At 41.2% G+C, this 12454-nt stretch overlaps 1 protein-coding gene across 4 annotated transcripts in view; it reads left to right on the top strand.

The window, feature by feature from the left end:
* Window positions 1-11548, top strand: part of ZNF385B (zinc finger protein 385B) — a 100960-nt gene extending 89412 nt beyond the window's left edge. For all 4 annotated transcript variants that reach the window (XM_044427120.1, XM_044427121.1, XM_044427122.1 and 1 more), the window contains 4 exons: window positions 4675-4956; window positions 7510-7688; window positions 8360-8461; window positions 10127-11548. In XM_044427120.1, the coding sequence (XP_044283055.1) occupies window positions 4675-4956; window positions 7510-7688; window positions 8360-8461; window positions 10127-10342 (779 nt within the window). In that variant the 3' untranslated portion in view covers window positions 10343-11548. The remainder of the gene's footprint in view (window positions 1-4674; window positions 4957-7509; window positions 7689-8359; window positions 8462-10126) is intronic.
* The last annotated feature ends 906 nt before the right edge of the window (window positions 11549-12454 follow it).

Here is a 12454-nt window from a genome sequence, read left to right as displayed (position 1 = left end):
CATTTAAATTTTGTTTCAGATTGTCAGGGATCTAACATATCAACCCCAAACTTGTTAGCAAAACTTTAGAACTTTTTCTGCATATGAATTGTATTTTCCCTTTCTGTATAGAAGTATTTATTTGGGTTGATCAATAGCCCACTCAATTCCAAAGTTTTGTGGTAAATGAAAAGATGCAAGTCATCAGACCACCAGGAATAAAGCCATCCTCATCCTACCTTTTCCTGACCACTAAAAGCTATCTGAAATACAAATAATTTACAGCATTTCTAGAAGGCACTTGCATGCAAGGTTAATTCTCACTTTATGATTGCTGTTCCCTTCTGTCAGTATCCTATACCATCCAGGAATGTGAAAAGGCCACAAAAATCTATGAACTATGAGTGCTGGTTGAAAAGTGGATTATATTGTTGTCTGGACCAGGTGATACAGCAAACCATGGTGAACAACCCACAGTCCACAACCCAGCAGCAAGCCATGGGTTCTCTTTATGGGTTATTCATGGCTAACAAGCCATGGCTTGGTAGCATGGCTGGCTCAGATATCATGAAAGTTCACATTTCGACAACAGCAGGTAGGCCAGTTCACTCTGTTCACATATACTTCAGAAATCCATAGCTCGTGTATAAAGATGATAAAACATCTAACAAGTCTGATCCTATCTTTTGCCGTGCTCTCAAGTGGTGAGGATGAGGTACCACCATTGCAGGAACCCAGGGCAACAGAAAGTCTGAGCTATTGCACTGCTTTTAACCATTGTGCCCTGCAAATCTTTCACATGCCCTAGACATAAAACATGATAAAAGCAAAATTCAGACAAGTTGTCTTGCCACCACACCAACTATTTTATGCTGAATTACACTGTAGAAGTGGGAAGTCATCATATTGTTAAAGCATTCTTCTGTTCAGATAAAAAAATACACACTACATGGATTCCTTGCACTTTCTGTCTCATACATAGTCATGACTTTGAGGGATAGAAATAGTTCTTCAGTCTTTTCTATCAGTGAGTGTTATGAAGTGTATTGGGGGTGGTGATCATATTCACTTCTTTGTTTCCAGTGTCATGCCTGCATTTGAAAGTTCTGTGTCTGACAACATGATAACAGCTTATCCATGCCTGGCAAGTTTGCTGTCAGTTGCTTGTACTTGTTGTGTGGCAAAATAATATGAATAACACAGAACTGTTCCATTGTTATCCATATGCATAGCATCTTTCAGAATGATATACCAAATGACTGATCCTGCCCTGTGGAGCTTCCCATCTAAAATTTGACACAAAGACTGGGAACAGAGGGAGGTTCAGGTGACAGAGAACAGCGCCAAAGTGCTAAGTGAAGCATTTAAAGCACTTTTTCAACAGCATGTTAGGTATCTCTGCATATGCCCTTTCCCTTTGGCTAGTTTATAGCGTCATGGAGGTTACTTGCAGCCAGGTACAATGGTTAAAGGTAACCTCATGCAGTCATTCTTCAGTGGGCAGGTTGTTTTTCTGACCTAAGGTGATCAATTTGATTGGTGCTTGGAACATTCAATGATAAGTGAGATTTGGGTGTTGGATTATTTGTTTGTTTATTGGCACAGTAGAGTTTTCACAGCATGTAGATATGTTCGCCATCTTTAGAAAAACCTGGAAAAGTAAGCTGAGAGGTAGTGACTTGTCCAAGGCCACCTATGGGCAGAAGGGTCCTCCAACCAGAGATATCCTGGTTCACATCACACTAGCATTGTGACATCTTGCGCATCAGTGGTAGCCAAAAGGAAGATCATGTTCTGCTAGGTAATTTGCAATAAATCAAGATTTCTGACTCCCAGTTGTTTAAAATGCCAACAACTCCCCTGCCCCCCCCCCCAAGGATACCAAAATGAAGAAAGAATGTGAGAGACCAAGGAATTATTTTGTATGGAAGGACTGTAAGCTCAGTTCTGATACTGAAAGCAAATTCTTGAGTATCCATAGTTCTAAGCCACTATTATTTTTCCTTCGCTCTAAGTGGTAGATCTCAGAGTTCTCGGAGGGAAAAAATCAAAAAATCTACCCACCCTTTTTGTGTCTGGCATTATGAGCAGAGAGGGTGTACAATGGGGCACACCGAGGCTCAAATCTCCACCCCATCATGTTCCTTGGGCCAATCTCTGGCCAAACTTAGCCCAATTTAACTTACAAGATTGCTGTGAGAATAGAAATGGGTAAATGAACTATATACACTGCCTTGATCTTCTAACAAAATTAGAAGAAATGTTATAATAATAATAATAATAATAATAATAGTAATAGTAATAATAAATGAATATGTATTAATCTGCAGAATTTATCTTTTTGATAGACCAGCTGCCTCCTCAAATCCTAACCTAGACAGGATATGGACAAAATAATGGAGAATAATAGTATTACTCATGGCTGCCTCCATGATCTGGGACAGCATCCACTGGGGAATAGTGACAGGAGAAGGCTTCTTTTTGATATGAGCTGTTGGGATCAGATTATATTATTAGAATAATAACAAAGGGGAAGCATTCCTGAAAGGAGAGCTTCTCTGCAGAATTTTTTTATCCTATCAATACCTGCTTTATTTGTCTCTCTTGTAATTATATGAATTCTGTAATTTTAAAAGTTCTGCATTTGTAGGAGATTAACACCCTGGAGAAATACAGTATTCATTTACATTTGGTACTTATCAGTTCTGCTAAGCTAAATCTAATATCACTTCCTTTGGCATCAAGTGCTCAGTGTATTTGAAGTAACTCTCCCCAGTAAATCTTATGAATGAAAGTGGACATGGCAGTCATTAACTGGAGTCCTTCATTATATACTTCAAAATACTTTTTTACAACTTTCTGTAAATTTCATTCATTATGTTAAATTCTCCCTTTGTATGCTCTTAAATGAATAGAGGAGTTATGTTATATTTCTAGGGTAAGGGTCAGTTAATGCAGTGTATCTCATTGTATTCAGAGATTATTCTCCCTCACCCATAAAATGAAGCTGATTGGTGCGAGACTGAGTGTGTGTGTGTGGCGGGGTGGGGGGGGTTACTGCATGAGAAATCACGCAAAACTGAAACAGGGAGCCATCCAATTTCCCCCTCCCCCAGCAATCCCCCTCCAATGCCCCATCCTGCATTGTTCTGGAAGCCCCTCCCCATCGTCCAGAAAGACTTTACAAGGGGTCCAAGAAACCTTCCACCTATAAACTTCCTTATATCATAATCTAAGCCCCTGATTCTGATCTTTTTTGCATAGAAGATCTGAACCAAATACAGATGACTATTCATTTAACCTTGTCCCACCGTATTGTATCACATACACTTGTGTAGGTAATATGAATAGAATGTTGATTAAAGAATGAAAGAAGAGCTTCTGTGGCATAAAACCTTTGATACAAGCCTTGCCTTTTCTCAGCCTTATACTGCCATTAGTAATGAGGATCCAGTAGCACAACATCCTACCTCCACAAGAGAATGCCTTTTCTTTCAGTGCAATTTTTCTGCAGTATTTTGTTTGTGGTTCACTTTGTTTAAGTCAAGGATGTGTCTTTAGTGTTTCAAGGACTGTTTTTCATGAGCAAGAGAAATACCTGCATTGATTACTCAGAAATATCCTGCAAGGTTAGGGGCTCCGGAGTGCTCTGTGTATTTTACATGTTCTAGCTAGGAATTATGAGGTTCATCAAACTCCGACTAATATGAAATATGTTCACATGGTCTGTTTTCCTGAGCAGAAATACATTTCTAATCTGCATCATCCTTGGGACTATTCCTTGATCACATTGACCTGGTTCACATGACATGATAACCTGTAACTACCCTCTGTGAATTGCTGTACCACCTGAAGCCACACTGCCTCCCTCAAAGTGACTTGTTTTTTTCCCCAGTGAGCCACCCTGAGAACTCTTGGGCTCTTCTAGGGATTGTTCAGCCCACCAAGAGTTGTTCTGTTGTCTGAACCCAGGCAACCAATCCCACTGTAGGTTGTGGGAAATAGCCAGTGAGGCGCTCAGCAAGAATTGCCAGACAACCCTTGCTCTCGACAATCCCACCCACACAGCCTCTAGTGACAGCCCCTCCAAAGTGCCCAAGCAGCACACTGGAGGGGTTGTCACTAGTCGGCCAGTTATTTACCTTGTTTAATTGTACCCCAAATGTGTGCTATTTTTTGGTAAGTTCTTTTAACGTTTTAAATGGATTTGCACAACTCCATTGGTTTGCCGTTCCAGAGCTCCAAAACTGGGAAGTCTTGCCTGGGCGTTGTCTGGAAAGCTACCGTCTGTCAAACGTAGATAATGACTCTGGACATTGATCCAGGGAAGCTCAACAGCCTTGAAAGATGCCTTCAATTCTTGATAGTGGGGTTCTAATGATGGGTGAGCCAGTGTGATGTAGTGGTTAAGAGTGCTGTGCTGGGACTCTGGAGATCTGGGCTCCAGTCCCCACTCGACTGTCAAGCTCACTGGGTGACTTTGACCCCGTTACCGTCTCTCAGCCTAACCTACCTCAGATGGTTGTTGTTGTGAGGGTAAAGTGGGGAGGAGGAGAAACGTGTAAGCCTCCTTGAGTTCTTTGCAGGACAAAGAAAGCTGGGATATAAATACAAGATGATGCTGATGATGTTGATAGAATGAAGGGAAATCTGGCAGCCTCATATTCTTTCTCCCCTCCTCTCTCTCTCTTTTAGAAGTTAGGGTGAATCTGAAAGCCATTGGCTCTAGTCCACTTCCAAATGTAGACGTGGTCCCCTTTCTCTTTGAGTCTGGACCTGTCGGAGCTGCAGCAGCCGCAGCAGCCGCCGCAGCAGCAGCAGCAGCAGCACACTCATCGCCCACTTCCTCCAAGAGCACAAATGGAGCCACGAATGCCATCCCTGAATCCGAAGAGGAGAAAGCCAAGAAACTGCTCTACTGTTCCTTATGCAAAGTGGCTGTAAACTCCCTCTCACAGCTAGAAGCGCATAACACAGGTGCGTGTCTGCTGGAAATAACTAAATGCATAACTGAAATTTCACAAGACTTTGCTTTTGGACATGGCGATGTATGCATCTCTTGGTCTCTGCAGTATATTTTCCCTCCCTGCAAAAGGAACGGATATTTAAAATATACAGTAGCAATTACTAGACTCCTGCCTACAGACAACCCAGGAAACATAAATTCTATTCTTTATTAAAGCTCTTAATCTTCTGGTTATTCTGAAAGAGACATCTATTACTTACTTAGTGTAGCCACCTTCTATGAATGTCCTTGTTGCCCAGACTGATGGTTTCTCTCTACTCCATGCTTTATCCTCTTATTGCGGGAGATAGTGCTGCAGAATGTAACATCACACGGCAGTTTTTAGATACTGAGATGAACCTTTCAGGGCCATGCCAAATGTCACAGCCACCATGTGGTCACTTGCTAGAAAGGCCTTCCCTGGAGCTCTGCGTGGCAGGCTTAACCGTTGTGAGCTCCTGTCTTGATGCATCTTCCAGTTCCAGCATCCCTGCTGTACCACTGGTACCATGGAGTGCAGACGTTTATACACTGCCAAAATATGGAAATGGGTCACCAGAAAAGGGGTCAAAAAGACCGGAGCAGTTTTGAAAAGGGAACGTGGGAGTGATATTAAAGGGGTGGAACTAAGCAACTCAAAATTTATAAACTGAACCGCAGTGCATTTCTGCATCTAGGTGGGCATTACAGTCATAGCTGCAATTTTGTGTGGGATTTTAAAAAATGCTCAGTATATATGTCATTAAAAATCCTCCTTTTGTTTCCTTGGGAGAACTATAATTAAATCTATGAATCTCTTCCTTCAAAGTGTTTTTGCCTTTTCCATTTTTGAAAGAAAAGCAACAACAAGAAGCTATATGCTCTTCTTTGCCTTTGTAATGAGAGTAAACTTTTTTCCCATTCAGACTTAGTTCTGATTTTCTGGCCAGCCAAAGCCTGCTTACAGGATTTGGAAGGGCAGGAACTGAAAGCTGCTTGAACTGCAGAAGGGATGCTGAGGGGCTTGTTGGCTAAGGATAGTGTGGGGGCAGAGGAGAATCAGCAGGCAGGAGGGCTCTTTGCTTTGCCGATCAACCCCTCCCTCAGACCTCCCTGCTCCCACTCCAGTACGGCTTATTTTCCCAGTCTCACCTGTGGAAGGCTGGGAAAATTGCAAATAATTGGTTAGCACAGGAGAATCACCAGCTAGGAGAAGGAGCTGAACATCCACCCTGCCCCTCACATCAGAGTTATGAGGCAAACATAGGATTGGTATCGCCGTGTCGGCCTCAGACATTGCCCTGTGGGCCGAACGAAACATTACTTCAGTGTGAGTCTAAGCAACTACATAGTCTGTTCATTAGAGGCATAAGGCCCCAATCAGATTTGTAACCCTGTTGTGGAGCAGGGGACCTCTGCAGGTACAGGCTGGGGCCTTGTGCCTCCTGCAGAGTGCAAATGAAAAGAAGTCAAGCTGCTAGACATACATTTAAAGTTAGATCTTTTTGGCTTTGAATTTCAGCTTTTCTCATAGCTTTTCTCTATTATGCATTTATCATCCCTGTGACAGTGTGAGGACTTTGTGCACAATGAGCTTTCCCGGTCTTCCCATTCCACAGCAGAAGTGATACTGGTGCACTTGTCATGGATTTTCTTGGGCACAATAATGATGCTTCCAGCATTAAATGTTAAGTGACCTCTCATACTTCCATCTGGGGTACTGAAGTTCACTATTATTTTTCCTCCTTTCCTGTGCTTACATAAAAAGAGATGAAAGTGGTACAAATGGTTCTCTGTTCGGGGGGGGGTATTTATTTATTTATTTATTTATTTATTTATTTATTTATTTCCATATATTTTTAGGCCGCCTATAATTGCCAAAGCCTTTCTAGGTGGCTTACAATGTAAAACATACCAACAGTAAAAACACAGTAAAATCAATTAAAACATAATAACTTAGACAATTATAAAAACAATTTTAAAGGGCCATATAGGCTAAATACTAAAAAATTCCTGAAAAGATATGTCTTCACCTGGTGCCGAAAGGAAAATAGAGATGGTGCCAGGCAAATTTAGTGAGGCGCCATACCCTTTTTCCGGGATAAACATTCCACAACTTTAAAACAAATCTTCCTGCACTGCGCCAGGGATCCTAAAGTGGTGGGATGTGGAAGCCCTTTTTGGGGAGGTCAGCAAGTTCTGTGCAGTTGGAGCTGATAAGCAGAGCTTCTGTGGACGCCGTAGAAGTAGTAGTAGCAGTAGTGACAGAGTAAAACAGGGCTATGGAGAGGGAGTACAGTACAAATAGGCAGTTCCTGAACAGTTGCACATTTGTGTTAATAGGCTATCGTAACACTGTTTGAGAATGACTCTTGTAATATACAGTACCCATGAATAAGCAACACTCTGGATTCATTATTCACCTTATTTACCCATGTAATAGAAAAACCAGGGAGGAGTGAAAACCCTAGATTGGCTGGAAACAAACAGCCAGGTGTCCTTTGGGTGGAGACTGTCTCTTGACTCTTCTGCAAAATGGCTTCTAGGGTCCAAGCACAAGACGATGGTCGAGGCTCGGAATGGTGCAGGGCCAATCAAATCATACCCCAGACCTGGATCCAGACCGAAGACGCACAGCACCACCACGGGCTCGGGCCTACAGAACAAAACGTTTCATTGTGAGATCTGTGATGTCCATGTCAATTCAGAAATTCAGCTGAAGCAGGTAATGTTAGCTAGATCAGGAGCTGGGGCATTTGTCCAGCTGCCACCAGAGGTCATGGTTTAATTCTGGCAAGAGGAAACCCCAGAAGTCCGGGGACTGGAACATGCCATGTCTGCTCTTACAAGATGCTAGCACAACCTGTCCTAAACTGCATGGAGAACTTAAGCCGTTGGGTGGTATAGAAATAAAATAATAATCATTCCCTTCCTCCCTGGATTTCCCCACAGTGGCAGTCAGCATTGTCACCAGATTAACGACCTCTCCCCAGCAGCTTTTCTTCTTGCTTTTTTAATTTACATATATGTTAACACTACCCTTAAGGGTATCACCTGCCCTTAGGTCTCCGTGTTTCTCTCTTAATGCACACTGTACCTTTCAATATCATTGTCTCCCAATGGAATGCTTAGAATGGGGAGGGTCTTTTTCTAAGTAATATAGGCTTAAATACATTTTGAATATGTACAGGATTTCCACAGTTCTGCTTGTAGGACTTGGGCTCTCCAGTTGTGTGCTTTTAAAAAAAGTTTAATGGTGCAACTCTAAATTTCCTGTAGAAGTTGTACTTGATTTACTCTCTCTTGAAATACGTTCACGCATTTGCATGTCCATTGCACAACAATTGCAACTGAAGAAATAATGTTTAAGCAGAATATTTTGTTTGAAATTTGCAGCACATTTCCAGCAGAAGGCACAAAGACAGAGTTGCAGGGAAGCCTACAAAGCCGAAATACAGTCCTTATAACAAACTGCAGCGTAGTCCAAGTATACTAGCCGTAAGTATTGCCAGAATGTGGTCTACCTGGGACAGCAATCAGGGCATTCCAACTGCAGTGAAATGTCAGTAAATGGCCCACAGGAGTGGTCTTTCTGTGCCAGTTCATGCAAAAGAGTAATAGCATTAAAGCGCAAGTCTCTGTTGGGGAAGAAAAATAAACCATCTAATTGAATTGAAGTGATAAGCAAAGTTGTTGTTTTTACCTTTAAAAAGCCACTCCATATTCTAATATTCAATAATATTCTAATTTTATGTTTACTTTTTCATTTTTTTTAAATGTAGTATTATTTAAATTTAAAAAGCCACTCCATCACTATTAATGATTGAATTAGTTTATGTTAACTATCTAGAATATATCCTTGCCTTTTTTAAACAAGACAAGAATGGTGGTCAGAACAGAATGGCAGATAAAATGTAATGTTTCAACGTTCCACATGAAAGTGAGCTTTGGTCTCCAAGTGTTGGACTGTAGAACTGGCTCAATTCCATTTATCTTGACTGCTTTTTAAAACCTTCCTCAGTTTCACCTGAGAAGTATTCTGATGCCTTAGAAATGTTCTACAGTATCTGAGTAATTGTTTTTTGGGGGGTTCTTCATCTAGTTTGCATTGCGTCTCTTCTCCGTCTTCCATTCCTGGACCCCTGTTTCTCATTTCTGTACTGTAGTATTAGAAGTCTTTATACCCACCTCATAGTGAAGACTTCTAGAACTCTGCACATTTTACAAAAATAGGCACCACACTTAACTCAGTAACAATTATTTTTAATGGAGCCAGATTGCACCCATGTTGTTGCAAGTAGAAAATATCTAAAATACATATATTTTCAATTTAGCTCATTGCAGCTGACCTTTAGAAACAAACAAGCAAACGACTGATATCCCTGCATAATTATAAAGAATAAAATTAAAATGCTTCAGGCTTTATTAACTTATTAGTGTCACAGTGGGAAATCGAAAGTCACAGCAGGTGCCTGCCTGAACACAGGCCACAGTTAAAAAATCTCATTTGTATCTGCAAGGAAGCAGCTAGTTTTGGAAAGGCTCTGGAACAGCTGGTTCTTAGGACACTCCCGAAATCTCAGCCACCACTGTTGTCCCTACAAGTGGCCCATGAGAAGGGTGGTTGCATTTCACAGCCTCGGAAGACTCCCCAGCGGCTCAGCATCCATGTTGCCCTCATTAAGGCACTTTCCACATTGTCTCTTGAGCTTTGGCAGGGCTGGGATGGTGGCGACACACTTGTACATCTTGCATCTGCAAGTAGAGATGACAACTCCAATTGGGTGCAAAAATTGGGTGCAAAATTTTCCCAGGCATGCCAGGCAATCACCACCTTTTCTGAAAGAATCATTCTAATGTTTGAGTGGGTGAGCTCATCTAGCCCCTAAAATGTGTGGGAATATTGACTTTCTGTGGAAGGTTAACAGTAATGCAGCATAGCTAAGTTGCACACTGCTCTGTGTGCAACTACTAGTTCAATACTATAGAGAGAATTGTTTAATACTATAGAGAGTATTAAATAGCTAGCTTTTCATAGTCTCTTGCACAGAAATTAAAAAAGAAAGGGTGGTGGGAAGAAAGATTAAAAGCATTTATCTGGAGAGTTTCTTAAATTGCCATGAACTGGGGAAATAACCATTTCATGTTGCTCTTTTTCCACAGGCAAAGCTCGCATTCCAAAAAGATATGATTAAGCCTTTAGCACCGGCCTTCCTTTCGTCTCCTCTGGCTGCTGCAGCGGTATCAACTACTTTGACTCTTCCCCCACGTCCTTCAGCTGCCTTGTTCCAAGCGCCAGCATTACCCACAGCTCTCCTAAGGGCAGGGCATGGCCCTATCCGAGCAACTCCAACATCAATCCTGTTTGCACCGTACTAATTTTTGAGGCAACAACATGTAACTTTGGCCATTGTGTAGAAGTGAGCAAGGATTGACACTGACTGTATTTCTAAGGCACCGTACCTAAGTACTTCCCCATCAAATAGGTTGTGGCACACTTCTTCGACGGGCCTTGCAATCTAGATGACAACGGCTTGTTTCAGTTTTGTCATTTTTTTTAATACGCAACTTAGATCAATGGTTCATTAGAAGTTTAATTTTGCACAAAATACATGAAGGATTCATAGGTCTGTTTTTTGTGTTTTTTTATGGTCATATGACCTCCATTGTAAACAAGGAATGTGGAATATTTTCCTGACTGACTTGAATCCCAGAATCTTTCTCCCTTGAATGGATGTATGTAGGCCTCTGGAAACCACCTGGACAGATTCTGGTGTACAGCAAAAGCTTAGATGAAGCAAGTGCGTAATTGCTTGATGACATCTCAATAATGGATTGCAATGACTTATTTCCCATGTGCTCCCATTGCTAGGGACTATGTCATCTTTTAGGCCTCAGTACCGGTGTATCTTGTGTCGTACTCAAGGTGTATCCCCCATTTGATTTTGAACCATTTTAGTTGTTGTGGAAATATTTGGAATCAGCGCAGCCTTGAACCTTTTCTTTTTAAAAATGTATTTCTTTAATATTTTATTTAGAAAGATTAAGAATAAGGAAGCCATATATCAGGTAGTTAAGCTTATGACTCATTTACTGTTCTTATGTAATTTATTTTTGTTGTTTCTCCATCTCCTCCCACCCCCTGACCCCACTCTAGTGTTGCTAAACAACCATTTCAGATGAAAGCTTCATCGTTTATATGTTTACCACAGCTCATATTCATTGAAACAATGGACAGGTATATTTTTATTTAATATATAGAGATACAGATATCTATGCTATTTCTGAACTTGTTTCCTTTATAATGATGCTGCATAAGGTTGTGGCTGCCCATTGCAATAATGTACAGGAGATGAAATATTTAAAGAACTAATTGTCTTTTCTGTTGAAGGAATATATTGTTCTGACCCTCCACTTTCCCTGTTTCCCCCCCTCTCTTTTATAAAGATGAACTGGGCATTGAGATCATGTGTCGTCTGGGACAATGAGGGTACTCCCTAAGAATATCTTTACCTGAAATCTGTAAAGAGTAAAATCTATGTGTATTTTTTAACAGCACGTTTTTAATAAAATAATGTGGAAAAGTAGCAAATGGCTTATTAATGAGGAACATAAGTCATGTGGAACCTTTAAATGAGAACTTTGTGTTGCTAAAACATGATTGCTTAGAGTTTATAAAATGTTTCATAACAGCATCATTATGGGATAGCTCACTAGGAACTCACAAATGGCTATACAATCACTTGATTACACCATCATTGGTAATGAATGACTGAAATGGCAGCTGCGTGCATAACGTGCTGTGCTATATTTTTTTTTAAAAAAAGGGAAGGCAATCAAAGAAGACCCAGCAACTCTCTTTAAAGCTCAAAAATCCACCTGGTCCACCATTTGGGGCAGTCTCCATGTTGGCCTATGTGCCAGCAGGACCCTCTGCTAGGACACTGAGCAGCTCATGATTAAAAAACAACCCGAAATGAGTGGAAATGCTTGTTCCTGGAACAGGGCCAGCCAGTGCAACTCACAGAAGGAATCTCCTTGTACCTGTCCAAATCCAGAAGCAGGCGTGTCCATTTGCTTCCTGGTTTTTCTCCAGATTCTGGCAGTTGGAATGATATTGCTGCTAAACTCTGAGCTGTCTTAGCAGCTGATAGGCCAATGCTCTGTACAGTTGTCTAATCTTTTCTTTTTAAGCTTCCTAAGTGCTGATCAATATTTATATGTAGATAAATCTCCTGGTACATGGCTCGTGGTAGTGCACCCTTTCAGGCTGCAGCTTGGTCACTGCACTTCTCTTTTACAATTCTCTGTCAGGAATTTTAATCATTCCATTTTGGCATGCAACCATCTTTGTGGACTGATACCAAATTGCCATCTTAAAAGTCTTGCATATGTATGAAGCGTTCAGGGGATGGCAGAAGGGGCAGTTTCTCCTAGTTCTCTTTCCTTTTGTTGTACTTACTCTCAGCTTCCAGCCTATTCTAACTTTGA

Source organism: Varanus komodoensis, unplaced genomic scaffold (genome assembly GCF_004798865.1).
Source record: "Varanus komodoensis strain SLA01 unplaced genomic scaffold, ASM479886v1 scaffold18_1, whole genome shotgun sequence".
Classification (NCBI taxonomy): domain Eukaryota; kingdom Metazoa; phylum Chordata; class Lepidosauria; order Squamata; family Varanidae; genus Varanus; species Varanus komodoensis.
The sequence above is the reverse complement of the archived record's forward strand: the minus strand, read 5'-3'. Positions and strand labels throughout refer to the sequence as shown.